General features: G+C 36.2%; 1 protein-coding gene across 2 annotated transcripts in view; it reads right to left on the bottom strand.

Annotated features, from left to right (window-relative positions):
• The window catches only part of LOC114079360 (broad substrate specificity ATP-binding cassette transporter ABCG2-like), a 36607-nt gene that overhangs the window by 5115 nt on the left and 9141 nt on the right, over positions 1–22351 (bottom strand). For both annotated transcript variants that reach the window (XM_027920598.3, XM_071614442.1), the window contains exons 4-12: positions 22156–22270; positions 21453–21605; positions 18933–19069; positions 13179–13330; positions 11321–11425; positions 10470–10717; positions 7001–7083; positions 2562–2648; positions 1344–1465 (exon numbers count right to left, since the gene is read on the bottom strand). In XM_027920598.3, the coding sequence (XP_027776399.2) occupies positions 1344–1465; positions 2562–2648; positions 7001–7083; positions 10470–10717; positions 11321–11425; positions 13179–13330; positions 18933–19069; positions 21453–21605; positions 22156–22270 (1202 nt within the window). The remainder of the gene's footprint in view (positions 1–1343; positions 1466–2561; positions 2649–7000; positions 7084–10469; positions 10718–11320; positions 11426–13178; positions 13331–18932; positions 19070–21452; positions 21606–22155; positions 22271–22351) is intronic.

Below are 22351 nucleotides of genomic sequence, written 5' to 3'. Positions count from 1 at the left end.
TATATATAATTGCATGAAGTTACAACACAGATTTCTTTTGTACATTTACTTCCAAAGCACTTTTCCGTATAGCACCTCTGTTTTCCTATGTGGAATTAGGATGACCTTCAGAACTACTTAGATGGAGAGGCACAGGCAACACAACTGGTCAAATTATACTGCCTTCTCCTATACTCAGACATCACCACATTGCTCACTGTTTGCTGTCACTGCATTACTGAAGAAATAGGGATTAGGTTTCACAACTTCAGTGGTTTTAATGCCTGGGGGAAGGAAAGGAATCTCCATACCTAAGTCTCCCAGATAAACCATCACATGGCTCTGTGATAGAGAATGGAATAAGATAAGTATACTTTAAAAAGTGTAACAAGTAAACATTCATTATATAAAGATTTGGAACAGCTATAAGAACACTGATCAGGAGTCTGGGGCCTAGATACCATGACCAATTCCTTATAACACACCTCTTATTTGTAAACTGGAAGTTTTTGGTTCTTATACTATAGTGTGTTATCATAAATAGATATTTCCAGTGTATGTGAGAAAGAGAGAAACATATAGAAATTCAGAAGCAATGACCCTGGGGTAAAGTCTGAGAACAATGCAACAATGATCTATTAAATCAATAAACCCCAAAGTAACCACCTTTCTCTCATTATTAAGGGTAGAGAGAAAGAAGACATGTGTACACAGATTCTTTACTTTTCTATATATCTCTGTAGACCTTATCAATAATACATACCAATCTAAATTTTATCTGTATATAGTTACATGTTGAGAGACAAAGAGAAACAATATAGATAGATAGGCCATAACTATCACAGCTCCTCAGCATAGTGTTGAATTTTTTTATAAATTATTTCTATGTTTTTCCATGATACATGGCATCTTGGTAAAATGAAGTTTTGTAAATATTGAAAGTTCTGTTGAGTAGAGCATGGGGCATGTGTGTGCAATCCCAGTTATTCAGCGGACTGAAGCAAGATGATCTAAATTTTAACACCAATCTGAGAAGCTTAGAAAGACCCTGATCAAGACAAAAAAAAATTTAAAACAGCTGGGGATGTATCTCAGAGATAGAGTGTTTGTCTATCATCCATGAAGCCATTGGATTGATACCCACCACTGCACCAAAATCAAAAACAAGAAGCTTAACTTGGGAAAGACTTGACAACAATACTCAACTGAATGGCTATTGTTGAGCATGCACAATGGATACACACTTCCCTAGTGGTGGGAAGTGTGTACTTCTAGTTGTAGGAACCATAAACATGCTTGCAAAATAAATTGGTTTTAACACATAAGCAAAACTAAAGACACATTCTCTTTGTATTGTTACTTACCTATCAAGAAGTATGCTACACAAGTACATATAATTGGCAGCAAACTCCTGGGTAGTAAATCAGATACTAGTTTTCCAAAGAAGTAAGATGACACTTCATACCTTCCACTAATAAGCTCTTGTCTACAAAACAAAAACACACACCACACATCCCAGATTAGTCCAAGGCACAGCCCAGATGAGATGCTGCTGTCCAGGTTCCTGCTGCCACCAGGTCTGCCACCAGCTGCCCACGGGTTCCAGGCTGACCCTCCCACCCTGCCCCCATCCCTTCTCCATTGCAGGTATAGCCTCCATGGAGGTGGGACACATGCATATCCACACTCTTCTCAGATACACTGCTTCTCCTCTCAGGCTGACCCCTTCTTAGTAGTACAAACAGGGCTAATCTTAGCAGTAACGAAAGATTTTCTTCACTACAATTCTGACCCTGTAAAGATGACACTGTTATTCTCCAAGGCCTCAAAGCAACTTATGATCCCTAAACCTTTTATACTTCTGCTACTCTCATGTTAGAAAAAGAAAAGGACTTCTCTCTTCAATGATCACCAAACAATACACCCATCAGCTACCAAACCCTCATCTTTCTTCTTCCTGATATCTCTCTCCTGTAATTCCAAACTCTTCCACCAGTATATTCATTCCTTCCTTTTCTGATAATTCCAGTCCTTGGCATATAAATATGGTAAAATATCTTCCATCTTTGAAAGCAGAAGAAACAACCCAGTCTGCTTTTTAGTGTAAGACTGCCCTCTTGATCTTTCCATTCCTTCATCCACTAAGGCCAACTGTACTCCCACCTCCAATTTATTGCTAATTCTACAACTTAACTCTCTACCAAGAACTTCAAACTTTTCTTGCAAGGGTCATGGTGGCCTGTTATTTCCAAAAAATCTAAAGATACTTTTCAGCTCTTTATTGCTGGCTTTCTCTGCAGCACTGCAAACTGATGACCACACCTAATTCTGAAACTTTGTTTTCCCTTGGTGACAGGCCCCACAAGCTCTTGATTTTCTATTTTACTCTTGACTGCTTGTATTCAATTAATTGTGATAACCTGCATACATATTTCAAAAGCTCATGTTACACAATGATAAATACATACAATTTATATTTGTCAACTAAACAAACCAAGAAATAAAAGAAAAATACTGGTACTCCTCTGGGTCACACCTTTGACCCAATTATAGATCCACTCCCGAAATAGAAACCTACTCACCTAAAGAGCTTCTCCAGTTCAACACTCTTTCCTCCTAACAGGCCGGCCAAACTCTGGAAGATAGTCAGTGTACAGAGTGCCTGGGCTCTGCCAGGACAGAAGAACAACAAAAAAATCCTCAGTCAATTCAAAGCTATTAGATCAGCTTTCAACTCACAGGATCTCCTTCCACAAATTATATAACATTTTTCTTTAAAATAGAGTCTTTAGTATTTTGTTATGTCAGCCTGAGCTATCTGGTCAAAGAAATACCATCACTTTGAATTCAATGTTTCTCTGTTTATATTTTAGGAATGAATGCTTGGCACCATTCCTTAAATATAAACAGAGAAACAGCAAACTTAATAAACTCCTCAGATGGTTAAAAATTTAATTAGCCAGTTTGATTTTGAAGTTGAGTGAAGAAGATGGTGAGACACGTGGAAGAAAAATGCCAGATGTTGGAAGAAACCCGCACTCCATTCCTTCAGACACACAGACAGCACACACGTCAGCAAAGCCCTGACAGTCATCCTTGACCAGGACAGCCACCTTCCTACAAGGTCTTCAAAAATAAACCAAAGAGATATAATTTAAGAAGGAAAAAAATAATTCTGTATACCTTCTCAGTAAAAGAATTGTTTTTTTGTACAAAAAAGGGTTCAGTGAATTTATGCCTTTATAAAAATATAAATTTTATGATTATATACCAACCTCCTGGAAATAAGAACAAGCTTCTCTTCAAACCAACTTAACTGATATGAATGATTTTTAATTGAAACAATTTGAAAAAAAAGATAATGTACATCAATTAAATGACATAAAAAACAAGAGAAAAAAAATAATTTAAATATAAATTCAAGTGAACAATTCCAGCTATCTTAAAGGAAAAACAGGAGTCCAGAGACACTCCACATATTTTCTTAATGCCTAAAGAATGATGAAATAATAGTACCTGCAAATGTGTAAACATGTAAATGTTAATATGATAATTAAAATAAATAGGAAACAGCCATGTCTAGTAGATAATCAACTACATAACTTTGAGTCCAAAAATATACCTTATGTAAACTTATAAGATAATTTGAGATGCATGGGATATAGCAAAGATTCAGTTCAATATAGCTAATGATATTATAGTGTCCATAACTCTGAGAAAAAAGACAATGAAATTCATTCAGATACATAATATGATTTATTTTATATTACTTTTTATTATTACAGAACCAATTCATTCTAATTCTTTATAAGATAGTAACTCACATTTGTCATATCTAGTATTATCTAGATTTATTTAATTTTTAATTTCAAATAAATCAAAATATACTTGTGCATATATGGTACAAAGTAATGATATGATTAATAAATATGTTAAATAATGAAATCAAGGTAATTCAGGTGATCTCCACCACCTCAAATATTTATCATTTTTCATGGTGAAAACATTTGAAATTTAATCCAAGCAATTTTGAAAGGAATATTTTATTTAGCATCTTCACAGCAATGAGGAATGTATCTCAAAAAAATAAAAAAAAAGTATGTGTCTCTTCAATCTGAGACTTTGTACCCTTTGATCATAATCTCCTCATTCTGCCCATCCCTCAGATTCTGGCAACCACAGTTTACTATTCTATTCTATGCTTCTAAGAATTTAATTGTTCTAGAATGTATGTATGAGTGAGAATATATGTTATTTGTCTTTCTGAGTCTGGATTAATTTACTTTCCATAATATTCTCCACTTCCATCCATGTTGTCACAAATGACAAAATTTCATTTTTCAGAGCTGAACAGTATTCCATTATGTATACATACTACATTTTTTTTCCCATTCATCTGCTGACAGGCACTTTGATTCCTTAACTTGACTATTGTGAATAGTGCTGCAATGAACATAAGACTGATGACACCTTTTTCACAAACTGATTTCAAATAATTTCCATAAATATCTAGAATTGGGATTAGTGGATGCAATCATTTTAAAATACATTTTCCAAATTTGCTTAGCCATAACTACAACCTTATAAAGCTATTAAATCAAAGATGCTCACATTCTACATAGGATTCAAAGCCAGTTCTTAGTTTTACAGATTAGAGAAAGTGCAAGGATGGTACTTGATCCCAAAGAAGAACAAAACCTTTGGCCTCCCTAGCAATTTCAAATGATAAAGGACTGACAGTCACTGCTGGAGAGTGCTTTAAGCACATAGTTTCCAAAATGATGCAAAACTACTGTTTTCTAATCAAAAGAATAAATCACTGATTACCCCAGGAGGGATTAGGTAAGCCACACACACAGGTTACTTTCACATAGCCAAATGCCCACAGAAAATGTTAACAAAGATAAGTCAAAAGGACGAATTAAAATAAGGTTGATGTCTAAATTCTTCAAAAATAATCCCAAGAAATTGACCAAGATACTTAGCATAAACAATGTTTTTTGGAACCCGGGGTTAAACCTAGGGGCACTTTACCACTCAGCTCCAGCCCCAGTCCTTATTTTTTATCTTGAGAGAGGATCTTGCTAAGCTGCTGAGGCTGTTCTGACTCCACCTCCCAAGTAGGTGGGATTATAGGCAGTACCTGGCTCTGACATAAACAATTTACAGGGAAAAAAAAAATATACACTGATATACAGTTTCAGAGGTTTCAGTCCACCCTTGGCTGACTCCTTTGGTTGGGGTTAAAGCAGAATATTATGGCAGAAGTGATGCTGGAGGAAAGCTGCTCAGCTCATTGCAGCCAGGAAGCAGAGAGAAAGAGAGAGGAGGAGGGGCCAGGGAAAAGATCAACCTTCCACCAGGGCATGCCCCCAGTGACCTGCTACCTCCAACTAGGTCCCACACCCACTAGTCTTTCTAACTATCAATTGATGAATCCACTGGGGAGAAATGTGCCTTCATGATTCTATCACTACCTGAAAGCCCCACCTCTGAACACTCCTGCATTGGGGAACCCTTCAACACATGAGAGTTTGGGGGACAGTGTAAATCTAAACAATGCTTATTCTTAGTTTAGAAAATATCCAGCCTTCTCCATGTATCAAAATAGACTCAACATAAGCTTTTATAATCACCCTCTATAATAAAATGGGGATAAGACCATACAGCCCCTTTGGCTGTTTAGAGGTAACCTTAGGCTCTGGATGACAAGCAGCCATCCCATTAGGTAGCCACGTATGGTTCTCCATACATGAACTATGAGGAGAACCCTGGGTCTGGGATGTTGCTGAGCACCCATGTTCAGAACATGACACAGCCAGTTAAATCTCTCATCATGAGGAGAGATTAAAGGACACATTACAGTTGAAACTAGGCAACAATCACAACAAGTAATATGAGTGCTCCACACAACAGGAAAAACTGAGTCCTGTCCTCTTATCTGACACTCCTATGTTCAAAAAAAAAAAAAAACACCAAAATTCAAAGAAATTGACTCACTAGTAACAACAACAACAACAATCTTGATTACATCAAAATTAGAAATATTTATGTGTCAAACACACTACCAACAGAGTGAATAGATAACCCAAAAGACAGGAGAAACTCTTCACAAATTAAGTAACTGATAAAGGATCAGAAATCCATAAATATAAAGAACTCCAAGTCAACAATAATGAAAAAATAAAACAATTCAACTTTTGAAAACGCAAAAGACTTCACGAGATATACACCAAAAATCCAATAGATCTCTATTATTTACAAAAAGAAAAATGAACAAGTTCTGGTGGGGACGTGGAGGAACTGGAACCCCTGCCTGCTGCTGGAACAATGGAAAATGGTGCAGCTGCAGTGGAGAACAGCATGGCAGGTCTTGGAAATCTTAACAGAAAGTCCTTATGACCCAGCCATTCAATATACCCCATTGAGGTGAAAGCAGAGACTCACAGAGATAATTCTACTAATCGCAGTATTACTCACAATAGCCAAAATGGGGACAATGACACAGACTTTCATCAATGGATGCATAAACAATATAGTGGACAATTAGTTGTCCTTAAAAAACAAATTCCAACATATACTACAGTTTGGATGAACCTTGAGAACATTATGCTAAGGGAAATAAGCCAGTCATATGCAAAAAAATATCATATGACTGCAACAGAGAAAGTCAAAGATGGTTGCCAAGGGTTGGGAGAGGTGGGTATGGAGAGTTACTATTCAATGGTATGAAGATTGCATTTCAGAATATGAAAGAAAGTTCTGGAGGTGGATAGCAGTGATGGATGCTCAGTATAAATGTATGTGATGCCACTGAAATGTACATATAAAAATGGCTGAAAGGGTAAACTTCAGCTTGCATATAATTTACCACACATATACATACATGTGTAAAAAAGAATATTGACTCTTTCCTGAGTTTTGCACCATACTTATCATAAATCCAAATTCTTGAATGGATGTCTACAAGCTTAAATAAAGTAATGGCATTTTATCAAAATCAAGATCCAAATTGACCTACCTATGGTAGACGTCAGTACAATCATGTTTTAGTGCCAGGAAAAATGCACCTATGACCACTCCCAGAATGACTGCCACAGTTATCTTTTCAAAAAGAAAAATGAACATAAAAAAGGTAAGAATTTCAATTAGAGTTAAGATTTTTCATGTCATTTATTATTATATGACACATGGGTATATAATCATCTCTCTCCATTTCAATAAACACTTTAATGGTGTGGGCAGAGTCCCTAGGAGAATATAAAGCAGTATATGTTATGAAAATGCTATCTAAATTAGATGGCAAATTAAGGTATCTTTTCTTCAGGGAATTGGCAGGACAACAAGTAGACTACTGGACAAGCTAAAATTACTCTCAGTGTCCACCAGGCACTGTCAGTTAAGGGTCCAGTTCAATTCAGGTACTGAACCCGCAAATGCTACTAAAGTTAACAGACATGCAGGGATCTGGGGAAGTCATTTGGGAACAAATGAAACTCAATACTATAACAGTATTAAAATGTGAAATAATCTGTGAAGGACATTTATGGCATAAAGGAAAATAAAGTTTAAAAAAAAATGAAGAATGACCTGTAAAGAATAGTTTGAGAGGACCCTAATCTGGAAAGACTTCCAAATAAATGCTGATGGTTCTACCAATGTGCAATATAAACAGGTAAACAAGAGTCTTTACTTTCATACAGTATAACTTTTAAGAATATTCAATCTTTCAGTTTCAACACTCCATATTCTTAGTTTATTTTCATTCCAACTTATCATCTTATACTACCAATAAGTACAAGGATGTATCCTATAGTTTTCAAAATTCTACAATTATCAGTCGGCTTTCAAACATTTAACAAAACAAAGAATTGCATGACAATATCATGCATACTTTTATGAGGTTACACATATTATTCTGTCTTACATTAAAAAAAAAGAAAACTAAGCATTAGTAGTGATAATGGCCATATATATGAGCTTTGTGCATCTGGTTTGTTTTAAACACAAAGATGAAAAAGGAGTTCTTCCAAAATGTTACTTAGTCTTTGTTCAAATTTGTTGAACCAACATTTATCAAGGATGTGCTCTGAGGGATGTCTATAGCTTTAACTAAAAAAAAAAAAAAATCTATAGATGTTCAATATGTTAATAGAAACAATGATTCTCAGACAGATTGATAACAATGTCTTCCAAATTGATTTAATCAGGAAAACTTTAGCACAATGAATAAACTATAAATAATTCTATATAGATAATTCATTTATTCTAAGAACTTCCAAATACAACTGCTGGCTAGAGGTCAAGTCTGAATCGTGTAAATAACTAGTTTAAATCAAAACATAGCTATCAGGTAACAGATAGGGTCTTATAAGAACAAAGCCATAAAACAAATCTGTCTTAATATTTTAACAAATCTATCTTCAAAACTTAGGCAAAAAGAACACTCCAGTTTAAGAATCCTAAACCACAAGGATCATTAAACTATGTTCCACAGGTCAAATGAGGCCAGCTACTGTTTTTTCTTCTGTCCACAAACTAATAACAGTTTTATAAAGTAAAAAAAAATCATAAAAATAGTATGTCTTTTGATATAAGATTTATATGAAATTCAGGATCCATGAATCAAAGTTTTAGGAGAACATAGCCAGGTTCATTTTTTTTTTTTATGTATGACCTAAGGCTGCTTTCACTCTAATGTGAGAGGTAACTACCTGAGACAAGGACTATATGGACCTGAAAAGCCTAAAATATTAACTATTTGGCGCTTCCGACAAAAGAGTTTGCCTCTTCCTACAAAAACATTCCAGCATTTACAAAATTGTTGAGATTTGTCCCACTAAGCTAAGGGATCTCTGAGAGTTCTCCCCTTATTCTAGAGACTACTATTCTCTGAATATTGCTGGACTTCCTTTTGCAGAACTGAGTTCACTGATGAGACCAGAAGGCTGAACACCAAGCCTGGAGGCACTGGGCTTCTGTTTGCATCTTAAGGACACCTAGGACCAAATGCACAATCCTGGTGTATTTGCAAGTAGCTATGTCCTAATCATACTCTGTCCAGAACTACTACTTTGAGAAGCAAGTAAGAAACATAATACATAAATCATATGAAAGAATGAATGGATTACATCACATTGTTCAAAAATACATAATGCAGGTTGATAGATCTAAGTCATCTGACATGCTTCCAAATGACATCAACTTTGCTCTGAAACAGTAAAACTTTACCCTTGATTGCTAGGACATAAAACTGTCCATGGTCTGAGAAAAATGACAGATCAAAAGCACAACAAACATTTGCAGAAATTGACAATTTGACTCAAATAGAGATGCAGGCAATAATTAAATATGAAAATTATGATGGTTAATGTTAAATAGTCAGTAGTACTTCATTAGAGCCAACAAAGGCCATCTTTCAGTAATCAACTGAAACTCAATGACTGATAATGTGCATTTGGTCCTAGGCCTCCTTAAGATGCAGACAGAGGCCTAGTGTCTCCAGGCTTGGTGTTCAACCCCAAACAATCAGCTAAACTGATTTCCTTACAAATGACAGAAAATGAACTGGAAGTTAGAAAAGCTCTGTATGACACAGGGGTTAAAAACAACAGAAAAACCTTGAGAAGTGATAATCAACAATGACCACAGAGCTAGCCAAAGAAGAAAATTACATTATATCATCCTAGTTAAGAGGGATAACCTGACAGTGAGTAGCCTTGTTAAGTCTGGTTACTATCTGTGCATAAAATGCAAACCCTTTAAAATCTCTCAATAAGGAAGGTGAATTATAAGGAACAGCACTTTGCATACAGGATCCTCCACCAGACAGTGGGCAGCCCAGACAATGGTCAGCCTAGAAAACCCTCAACTGTATTCATTAACATCAAGTTCTCTCACTGCCTCATTTCAAGGGCAAAACAACCTTCTTGCCCCTACTGCCTTTTGTCTCCCGTCCCTCTTCACCCTCCATCAGTGCTTAAATTTTCTGTATAGACCTTTCTGCAATTTGATATATCAATTATCATGTCTCTACCCTCATAACAAATGAATTGCGAGAGAACAGAAATGTTTATTTTTACTCATTTGTGTACTGCTTTCTGAGTTCCCAAAATGCAACACATGATCTTGTGAATGACTCTGCAAATGAAAGTGGACAGCTATGCAATACCCATACATATCTGAGACACATTGTCTTTATTTTTTTTTTGGAGGAAAATTATTTTCTACTCATTATTACCCATTATAATTTGTCTAAATCAACAAAAATTCTGGGTGAGGTAATCCAAGAATCACTAAGAAACTTTCCCATAAGTAAAACTTGTGATTTTTTTTTTGTTGTTTTTATATTGGCCATGATTACATACCAAATGAAGCAAGGATAATAAGTGAATGGAAGAGAATAAACCAATTCCTGAAGTAGATCATATCAAAACCATGTTAATTCTGCAGGGGTATTTCACAGCATAATTAAAAGAGTCTCAGATCACCTGAAATATGTTTTCTTCAGGATCACTCAGCAAGTTCTTGAAAAAACGCCAGACAATCCATCTGAACTGATGATAAAAGGAGGTGATATATGTGGTCTCCTTAAAGGCTGAACTCCTCTTCTTCTGACCACCTGAGAGTTGGTCTAACTCAGCTTTTGTTTCTCTGTAGATGGAGGAGTTGAGGTAAAACTCAACTAATGTTTCTATAACTGGTATTTTCCCCTTGGAAAGCTCTTCAGTCTCGCTGACTTTCAAATAAAAACGAATAAAGAACAAAAACTCTACTATCAGACAACAAGTTATTTAATCCATTTTTCTATGACTCCTTTCTTCAATAACAATTTGATTTTAGAGCCTGAATATAAAAATTATTAGCTTTATTGCCACTTTTCACATTAGGAATACACAGGTGAATGAGCTGGCTACTACTATGATTGTAATTACAGATACAGCAAACTCACTGACCTTTTCCTCCCAACTTGGAACCTAACTATTAAAATAAATATCTTCATACATAGTTATAATGTTAATATACAAATCTGGTCCTTTTATTCTACATGTTAATGCATAAAAAATTGTTTCTCATTTATAAGTACTATAACAATGAGCATATTTATTTTTAAATCGACCCCCCCATAAAATCAAAACTAGCATATAAATGCTCACTCATAAATAAAACAAACAAACAAACAAAAATCCATAGCACTCACAGGTAAGAAAGCCTATATGCTGACTGGTATCAGAACACAACATTAATGCAAATTCACAAAGCCCTGTTACAATATCTTTCCATATCACAAAACCTCAGCCAAATCGATTAAGCAAAAACTGTGAATCTGAGACTGATGTACCTTCACGCCCTTCTTCCTCTCTGTTTAATACCATAGCAGAAAATTCTCCATTAATAATCTCCAAAAAGAAGACTGCAGGGCTGTTGTACAGCTCACAGGGATAACCTGCAAAAGAAGGCACTCCAACAACTCAACCCAATGGTCTTTGAAAGTAAAGAGGACTCACACAGTGTGAGACAGGTGAGACTAGGGAAGGCAGAATTATCATCTTCTCCCTCATTTTCATACATACATACATATCCAGCCAAATCTGGACTCTTTAGAACATATTACATTAGTTATTATCTACAATAAGTAGTAAAATTCAATAAGCTTTCTAAATTTCCTGGAATTTATCAACACTCCTTCATAAGACTAAGGATAAGTCCAGGAAGGAAGTTTTGAAGGCCCAGATGCATTGTATTCTCTGAGTTGATCCAGGAAATACTGGAATGGCAGTACTAATGACAACAAGATAGCTTTTCCACCTATTAAATTCATATTTCAAATTTATCATCTGTCAATCTGTCATAATTCCAAAGAGGAACAAATCCTTCAGGGTAGCATTCTGGAAAGAAAATGACCAGTATAGTACACCTGAACTCTTTCCTCCACTTGTAGTGGCATAAATCATCTAAACTTTGCCTGTGGTCTGTTTCTTATCTCCTCTGGACTCCTCAGACCCATACATGCTTGAGTATTTTTTTAATTTTTTTTTTTAGAGAGAGAGTGAGAGATATTTTTTTTAAAGAGAGACTGTGTGGAGAGAGAGAGAGAGAGAGAGAGAGAGAGAGAGAGAGAGAGAGAGAGAGAGAATTTTTTAAATATTTTTTTTTTGGAGGCTGTTTATTCCCTTTTGGAATGGAAATGTCTACTGTGTTCCATTGTATATTAGAAACATGTAACTTACCTTTTATTATGTATATGGGCCCACAGCTAAGGTGTTACCATGGGTCTCACAGAATACTTTGGATTTAGAGTTTTGAGAAATGTAGGAATTGTTAAAGACTAGATGAAATTGTAGGACTAAATGCATTTTGCATTATGAGATGGACATGAGCCTTTTGGGGTTGGGGCAGAATATTATGGTTTGGATATAAAGTATATACTTTAAATACTTAAATACTAAAGAATTTAAGACTTGGTCTCCAATGTACAGAGATGGAGCTTTTAAGAAATTATTTGATTATGAGGGCTCTAACTTCCTCAGGAAACTAATTCATTTCATGGGATAATAATTAGAATAGATTACTTAGAAGTGGGACCTAATTTGAAAAAGTAGGTCACTGGGTTCATGCCCTGGAAGGATTTATTTTGTCCCTAACCCATTTCCTCTCCCCTCTCCACCTTTCCTTCTCATTCTCTCCCTCCTCTTTCTCCCCTTCTACTTTTTCTTCTCTCTGTCTCTCTCTGTCTCTCCCTGTTTACTTCCCTCCCTCTTTTCCTTCCTCCCTCCCCCTCCCTCCCTCACTCCCTCCCCCCCTTCCCTTGACCACACCCTTACACCATTTTTCTGCCTCACCTCAGGCCCAAAGCAATGAAGCCAGTAGACTGTGGACTGAAACATCTGAAACTTGAAGCCAAAAACCGTCATACTTTTTGTAATTAGTTTTTCTCAGATATGTGTTATAGGAATGAAGAGCTAACCCACACAGTGTCACTGGGAAGCAGTACAGCCACAGGACCAGTACAAACACTCTCACACACATATGCTGCCATATGAAGAAAATGTTTGGCAAAAAAGTGACCCAGAATATTTTAGAGTGGTGGAACCTGAGGTAAATTTATACAAAGATCAAACAGCACTCCCATCAACCCCTCTGTTCTCTCCCAGAATTCCAAGAATGAAGGATCTAGTGCATGAAAAAGTCAACCAAACCTGCTGATGCAAAGTACTCCAAAGCCTTCTGTGCAGGACCCTGGTACATTAGTTTTCCTGAGGCCAATAAGGTGAGGCTGTCAAAGAGCTTGAAGATGGAATACCGAGGGTGATTAATGGTAAAGATGATTGTTGGTCCCTGCTCAGAAATCCTAAGTCAAAATAGGGAAGATAATGAATCATTACACATCTGAACCTTGCCCTTCCTAATAAAACAGTTTATTCTTACCACTAAAACAAGAGTTCACAGTTCAACTTCATTTTCTCTTATAGTCTTCTCACCTCATCTTATATTACTTACATGACACCTGGGGAATCTATATTCAATGTTTTTTTTTATATTTTTTTTATTTGTAGTTGGACACCATACCTTTATTTATGTATCTTTTGGGTTTTTTTTTTTTTTTTTAGTTGTTGATAGACCTTTATTTTTTAATACATGGTGCTGATGATTTAACCCAGTGTCTCATTTATGCCAGGGAAGTGTGCTATCGCTGAGCCACAGCCTCATTCCTAATTCAATGTTTTTATTAGTACTAAATTATTAGAAATTCACTTTAATATGCAATTTAAAAATTAAACATGTTATCATTCTTTATTATTTCAACAACACTGCAACTCAAAAAAAAATTCATGATGGGCTGGAGATATAGCTCATCAAAAGCGCTTTCCTAGCATATGTAAGACCCTGGGTTTCATACCCAGATATGCAAAAAAAAAAAAAAAAAAAAAATCAAGATTTTTGTGCACCTTAGTAATTATTATGAAAAAGTAGTAATTATTATGGGCTTTGTATCTTTAATAATAACAACTAAGGGAATTTTTTATTTGCTTGTTTTGAAAGAATTGTTCATATACATTATTAATATTCTTTGTGTTCTAAACAGAATTTAACTTGGCAGCATTTATAATCACTTTTTTTTTCCCTTGGAAGAGTTTTTCAGTGTTTATAAGTACCATAACAGCAATTAAAATACATAATCAAGATAAATAAAAAAGATGATTCTTACCAAGAAAAATAAAAACACTGTGCTTCTGAAAAGATGGTACATTGACAGTCTAGAATCTACTATAGGGCTTGTTAAAAATAAGATGCCTGGACAGTCCTCCTAGACGCTGAATTAGAATTTCTGAGGATGATACAGGGAGTCCATATTATTAACAAGCTATCCAGGCAACCTACAAATATAATCAAGTTTGAGAAGTAGTAATAGAGTAAATATTAAGACAATAGTCTGGGCTGGGGATGTGGCTCAAGCGGTAGGTAACACGCTTGCCTGGCATGCGTGGGGCTCGGGTTCGATCCTCAGCATCATATAAAAACAGAATAAAGATGTTGTGTTCACCGAAAACTGAAAAATAAATACTAAAAAATTCTCTCTTTCTCTTCTCTCTCTCTCTTAAAAAAAAGACAATAGTCATACAAATAATTCTCATTGATGATTTGTCTTCTATCGCTTTAGGATTAGTTTTCCTTTTTTCTACCTTGATAAAACAATGAACATTTTGAAGTATGTACTATGAGACTGCTAAACGCTTTAGAAATTCCTTCATTTTAATTTTCACACTATTGTCATAAGGTAGTTTCAATATTATAATTTCATAACTTTTAACAGGAAAAGCTTAAAAGTTAAGCGAATGCCCACTAAGTCACAATTATGAAGAAGTAAGGCCATGATTCTATCTCTGGTTTAATTTGTGGTAGAAATAGTGTTAAAAGGCCATTTCACATGAGTTATTACTATGGATGCAAAAAATAAAGGTAAAAATGTTCAAAGTAGATATTTAAAATGTTTATGAGCCAGTTGTAATGGTATGTGACTGTAATCTCAGCTAGGCAGGAGGTTGAGGCAGGAAGATTTCAAGTCTGAAGTTAGCCTAAGCCACTTGGTGTACCTCTGTCCCAAAATAAGAAGTAAGAAGGTCACAGGATCAGTGGTAGAGCACACTGAGGTTCAATCCTGAGAGCAACAACAACAACAACAACAACAAAAAAAAAAAAACTTTAGGAGACCCACTTCAATCTACAAATTTCATTAGTTCCTAGTATAGTTTAGTAGTGTGTCAATGGTGCACTGCCCCAAAGAGATTTGGGCAAGAAGACCAAAAATTTCAATAGAATGTGGAATAGATATAGCTAAGGGCTCCTTGTAAAGGCTAACAACCTAGGCTAAAGATGATACAAGTGGAACATCAAAAGGACCAACAGGACTCAGCTAAGAAAAGGATACTCCTGGTCAAAGAAACTCAGTGTTACAAAGCAAAACGTGTGTTTATATATATCTGAGAGACAGTGACTTGGTATTAAATGAATAAGGTAACTAAAGAGACTACAAAAAGAGAATGACAAGCCTAAGATTGGCCCTTCTCTCAGAAACTGCAACAGTAACCAGTAGACATCTTCGAGCTGGTAGATGACTAGAAGCAGGAAGCAGAACTGTACGAGAGCCCTGCTACTCAAAGTGTGATTGGATGGGCAGTGGCATTAGTATCAGTATCTCCTCTTAGAGTCCTTAGAGTCGTCTAGGGAAAATCCTGGGCTCCACCTCAGACTTAAAGAAACAGAATCTACATTTCAATCAGACCCCAAGTGATGACTGTGCATAGTAGGGCTTGATCTCTGCCAGAGGCAGGATGCTTGAATGCTACCCAGTAAAAAAAAAAAAAAAAAAAAAAAAAAAAAACATAAAGGAAATAGTTACAATATTCTGTATCAATTTATCATTGTCTAATGAACACTGTCGGCAGAGCTGTAGATAATAAAAAATTTCCTGGGTATGTTCTATAAAGGAACCTGAACTCCAGGCCCATAACCTGGCATCTTCACTTATATGTATGTTGACATCTAGAGCATAAGATATTTAAACAAACAGCCATCTTTGCATCGTCCTGATTTTTCTCTCCTATCAGAAACTTTCTTACGAGTGCATGGCCATCAGAGAAATCAAGGTAAGTACTAGGGGAAGCCATGAAGGTGGTGTGTCAGGCACCTAAAAGTATGAAGTAGAGGGGTTTCCAGAGTTAGGAGACAAAGATATTGCCCAGAGCAAGTGGCAGACTGGTTGCATTAAACAATTAAATCATAGACAGACCAAGTAAGTGAATATATTAAAATAAAGGGAGTCACATCTCTCATGGTCTGAAGTGACTTGCAAAGGCTGAAAGGGAAAGAACTAAAAATGACACAGAGATATTGGACTGGAAATAAAAATAATAATATGAACTCATGGGTATCTAAATATATACTCTTATAAACAGCAATAATTACAGAAGTATGTTTACATGTTTTTTTTATAATATACATACATATATACACAGAGAGAGACACACAGAGAGAGAGAGAGAGAGAGAAAGAAGGACTGAAAATATTGCTCAGGTGTAGAGTAAGTGCTTAGCAAATATGAGGCCATGGGTAGGAACCCTGCCACACACACAATAAAAACCCCACTACACACATACACACACACACACACACACACACACACACACACACACACGTCTGTATACACACATATAAAATTCATCCAGGACCAATGTTTCCAAATAAAATAGAATATATTTCCATATTTTATATAAACACATACACTAGGCCCAGGTATGCCTACTGAAGATCTAAAAGCAATGCAACTCCAATAGCAGTGAGCACAATAGCAACCACATTTTGGTTTCTTAATATTAATTAAACCAGAACAAACCACATCCATCCACAAATAGCTAACTCAGGAAAGTGCAACACAAACATGGAACATCACAGTGACTACAAGTAAAGAAATGATGGAAGAATGATCAGGGAGAGGTCAAAAGAACACACAGACCATTGAAAGGCCATCCCCTAGTCAAATCAGGATCAATTTAATCATTAAAACAGTGAAGAAAAGCAGATTCCAACCCATTGCATCACACAGAAAATGAACAGGGGAAAAACTCTTCCTTAGATAAAATGTCAACAATTCCCTGTTAGGCAACTACCACAAGAACAGGAGTTATTAGCTTACACTAAAATTGGTGGGTGAGACTTGAGGAGGAACACAACCTTGGTATAATAGCCAATTATCTTCACAGAAAAAAAAAATACTAATCTACTCTAAAGAAGAAAAGTACTTTCCCAGCAGGGAAGCCCAGCAGATTGCAACATGATCAAATGATGGAAGTTCACACCACCTATGAGACTGGAATCTGCTCATGGAACATAGGGATGGACCCAGTAGAGGGTCATCCCATGAAATCCACCAAGACTTGCAAGAGCGTGACAGACAGGAAAGGACTGTGGAACTCACACAGATTATCAAAACCAACCAAAACAGGAAAGCCAGAAAAGACAGGTTTCAGTGAAGAATCCCAAGGCACTGCAGGAAACAGACACTGCAGGGGAAGCTGGTGACATGTGACTAGAGTCTAAGCACTGGATGGTTGTGAAGCCACCACCTTCAACTTACTTACCTGAAGGCTGGTGTAGTGGAATGTCCTTGCCTCTTGGAATTTACACTGGGGAGAATTTACCAGAGATGGAGCATGAGGTCAGAAAAAAAACTTACACAGATGGAAGAAGAGGGGAGCAAATGCAGTAAAATAGAAGTTAGGGAATCCAGGTGAGGGAACTGGGAATTTTTTTTTCTTTAAATTTTTCTTGGAACTTTCCTGTCAGTTTGAAATAATTTTTTATAATTTTAAAGAAGATGTTCAAAAATTAATCTTAAAAATTTCTCCTATTACATTCCTGCTAGTCTCCTTTCTTGATAGAAATGAATGACTTTTTTTCCCATTGTTCTACTTTTCCAGGCCCCCACTTAGGAGTCATAACAGGCCAAGTCCATTTCCTAAGCTGATCCAGTTGGTTCCACCTTCAAAAAAGACCCAGAACCCATGCTTTTCTTACCACCTGACCACCAGCATCCTAGGACAGGGCCTATTTCTGCAGCTATTTCTTGGTGTCCTTCATTCACCTTGGCCTCATTGTGCAGTCAATGCCGACACTCTCAAAATGTCCCTGGACCTTAGCAGCACAAAATATGTTTCACAGGGGCCAATGAGGTCTATGTAATCTGTCCCAAGTCCAACTTTACTTTACATCATTTGTAATTGGCTGAATTGTGGCCTCTCCAAAACTGATATGTAAAAGTCCTAACACCCAGCACCTCAGAATGTGGCTACCTCTGGAGAGTCTTTAAAGAGGTCACTAAGATTATAGAATGTCATTAAGTGGTGACTCATCTGACTGTGTCTAATGAAGGATCCAAGAAGAAACAACTTGTAGACACCTTGGTCTGAAATTCCAGCTTTTAGAGCTGGAAGAAAAGTAGTATCTGTTATTCAGCCCCCAGCCTGAGGTCTTGTTATAAGCGTCTAGCAGCCAACCTGCACTGGGTTCTGTCCCTCTGGCCTCTCTGATGCTCCACACACAACAAACATCAAGCATGCTGTGCCTCAGGGCCACTGGCTGCTCCTTCCAACCAGAACTCTCTGCTGACAGAAAGAGCAGGACTCACTCTGTCACAAGTCTCTTGTCACATACTTGTGGTCCTCCATGACTATCCTGTTTTTTAAAACAATTCCTCACTCCCTTCATGGCCTTTCTTCCCCAAGTTGTTCATTCATTTTTCTTAATAACACTTCTTTGTTCCTTGACTATTTCTCTTTAAGAAGAAAGGAAAGAATTTTGCTTTTCACTTCTGAATCCCTGGCCACCTGAACCTCTGGTACATAGAAGTGATCCAATTATAATAAATAAAACAACAATGTTCCTACAGTATTTACCTTTTCAGGAGCAAAAGTACAGTATTTGCTGTGCTTATATGTAAACCAGTTGTTGGTCGATCCAAGAACAAGATGGGAGGATCAGCAATCAGCTCCATTGCTATACTGGTCCTTTTTTTCTCTCCTCTAGATAAAACCTAAAACACAGATTATTACATTATCAACAAGAACCACTATGGTCACCACCATAGTGAATTAACTTCATTCGGTGGATTAACTTCAGTCCTATAAGACACTCTTTCTCTATTACCTTTATTATTCTGAACAAGAAATAAATGGACACCTGAAAGAAGAAGGAGGTCTCTATTTGAAGAGATAAGTAACTGGAGGCTAAGGGCAGAGGATCCAAGTGGCTGGACCTGATATGAAGCTCATACTTTTAACATTCTGTATATTCCTCACCAAGTCAAAAGTTTAAAGACAGTGAGTAACAAAACTAAAAGATATGGACCTGACACAGTGAAACCACAGTCTAAAACAGGAGATAAAGCTAGGAGATGAAAAAGGAAAACACCTTAAGTATTCTATTAGTCTTCTAACAACAACCCCCCTTCCCCCCCCCCCACACACACACTTCATTATTTCTGACAAAAGTCCCTGAGTGGACTTATAAGAAAAGGGTACACTTGAAGCCAGGAGAGCTCTCGTTCTACTATACCACATAAGCACTTTTTAATTCCCATAAGATTTTCTAAATTGATACCATCTGCACCCTAACTCAATACAGAATTCCCAATTAATCATTTCAGATAAAAGCAGGAGGTGGGATAGTCCGCAGGTACCTGGTTCAAACTTTTCAACCAGTCAATATTATTGTGTGTGCTGAGAGGACTAGAATAGTTCTGGGGAGAAAGGCAGTAGGGAACAATTCTCAAATGAAGAGTCTCCAGGAGAAATAATCAAATGCAACTCATAGCCCTTGATTGGGAACTTTTAATAACTGAGCTTTAAAAAGACATCTGAAGACAATTTGGGAAATGTGGATGAATATGGTTTGACATAGTTGATGATATGAGGATATAATTTTACTCTTCATTTTGTTAGTTGTTAATGGCTTTGTGGTAAGGTAGGCAAATGTCCTTTTTTCCCAATGTATATAAGTATTTTGGGGTGAAATATCATACAAATTTGTATAAAATAGTTCCATAAGACAGAGTTATAATAATTATGAGAGATGTTAACAATTGAGAAATCAAGGTGAACAGTACTAGTAATTATATTAATTTCTATATAATTAACATAATAATAGATACATACTAAACATAATGTATAATATATAAATAATACAATGTACATATAATATATAACTATTATATTAATTACCCCAAATCACATCATTATAGTAATCAGACCATCTTCTCTAGATTTCTGTTATGTTCAAAATATCATAAAAACTAAAACTATATAAAATTATTTGATACTATTAGATTATGTTAATTATAAGAAATCAAAAACAGCCTTTACATATGTTCCCCAGAAATCCAAGAAAGTAACTAAAGACAATGAGTGCTTAATGGTAAAGAACAGAGTTAAAAAAAAAAAAAGTACCAAACTGGAATGAGAAGATCAAATAAATAAAGAGAGCCAAGGAAAATAAAATCAATACTCAGTAATAAAAAATACGTAGCATCACAGGACTATTTTTCTAATTAAAACACTTCACATAAAGCCTATCAGCAAGTATAATAGGAAGCAGCAGCCAATAGGATGCTCCACCCACATTCTTCATTTTTTTAGGAGGGAAGATCAGGGGCTTCATTCAAAGACACTACATTCTAAAAAACTTATTATCACATATAGCTCCAAATATCTGCTCAGCAAACCCTCCACGTGGAGCAGTAAACTGTAAAGTTCAATCATTCTCTCCATGATCCTGCAAACCCACAAAAGGTTGAGTTACTTAGTCCATTCTATTACTGTTGCCCACAAACGTACTTCTCAAACCTAAGAGCCTGGTAGGTGAGTCTGGAAATAAATATTGGCAGAAAAAAAAATGGGAATGAGGAGAGGATGAGAAAAAAAAAAAACTGCCAAAGATAAGCTATAGAAAAAATTAATAGCAACGCAAATTAGAAGTCAGTCCTACAGTGATCAAATATAATTCTGGAAGTCAAATTACAGACAAGTTATATATACAAAGAAATAATACCTGGAACTTGTCATTTATCAATTCCAGAAATATGCCTCAAAAAAGCCATGAAACAAAGGTCCCAGGAAGAAGAGAAAGAAAAGAGCAGTGAAAGTCAGGAAGAGAAAAACAGGAAGAAGAAAAGTTAGTGCAAAGACATCAAATGAGCCCTGACTACAGCAATGAGACCACACTCCACTCCAGGGATTCCACCATCTTTGAGATTGTTTCTCCAGCTTCATTTCCACCTTCAAAGTAGCTATGTAGTTATTTTTCTCATCATTACAGAAAACAGCCACACATGTCATAAGAAACTTCTGATTAAGGTCACACTGTCCACACAGGGAGGTCCACTTTCCTGGCTACAATTCTACCAATTTTTTTCACATTACCTTGGAATCAGCCACTTCACTTAGATCTAAATCCTCAATGACCTTGTTGATCCTCTCATTTTTTTCATGATTTGTCATAGCTGTTGGAAGCCGAAGAGCTGCTGAGAACTGCAAATTTTCTCTAACTGACAGGGTGTTCATCAGGACATTATTCTGAAAGAAAATACAATTTTCAAGAGACATACTGAGTCTTTTCTTAGACTATTCCTCTAGTATATGTAACTCAATAGATGAAAATAACAAACCCAAGGAAATGCTGTAGTTAATGTTGTGTTTTCAACTCTGCTAACTACAGAGACTCCATACACAGATAGATGCAGAACTCAGGGAGGAATTTCAACACCCATTTGAACATCCAAGTGGAGCACAGGGAATTATGATATGACTACTGGCAGACACATTCAAGTATGTTCTCAGGAAGGAAAAGAGGCAGGAAGGGCAAAAACAGATATCAGCAGACCCTTCTGAAAATGATACAAGTAGAATTGATATCCATGCCCTACAGAGGTCATATTCCAGGTCCTCTCTGCCTTTCCATTTAACTCCACCCTCTTTCTAATAGGAAATTATGAGAAGCAGATGTAAGAAAAGTTGATTCTATGAGTATGTCACATAATCAACTGGAAGCAAAATAAACTGCAAACCAAGGCACTTGCCTATATAGAAATACATGAAACCTAAAAGTAAACCAACTAATACTTACTTGAACCACATAACCTGAATGATATTTGAAATTGGCAGGTTGAGGTTCTCCATTGATCAAAACATCTCCAGATAATCCACTTGGGTCTTTCCTTGCAGCTAAAATGTTTAACAACCTACAAAAAGACAAACATGGTGAGGCTTTTTTTTTTTTCCCCTTCAATACAGGCCACCTCTCTCAGCTACTGTTAGTTCAA

The sequence above is a fragment of the Marmota flaviventris genome, chromosome 7 (genome assembly GCF_047511675.1).
Source record: "Marmota flaviventris isolate mMarFla1 chromosome 7, mMarFla1.hap1, whole genome shotgun sequence".
Lineage (NCBI taxonomy): Eukaryota > Metazoa > Chordata > Mammalia > Rodentia > Sciuridae > Marmota > Marmota flaviventris.
Note: the sequence above shows the minus strand (reverse complement) of the source record. Positions and strands in the feature narration are given on the sequence as shown.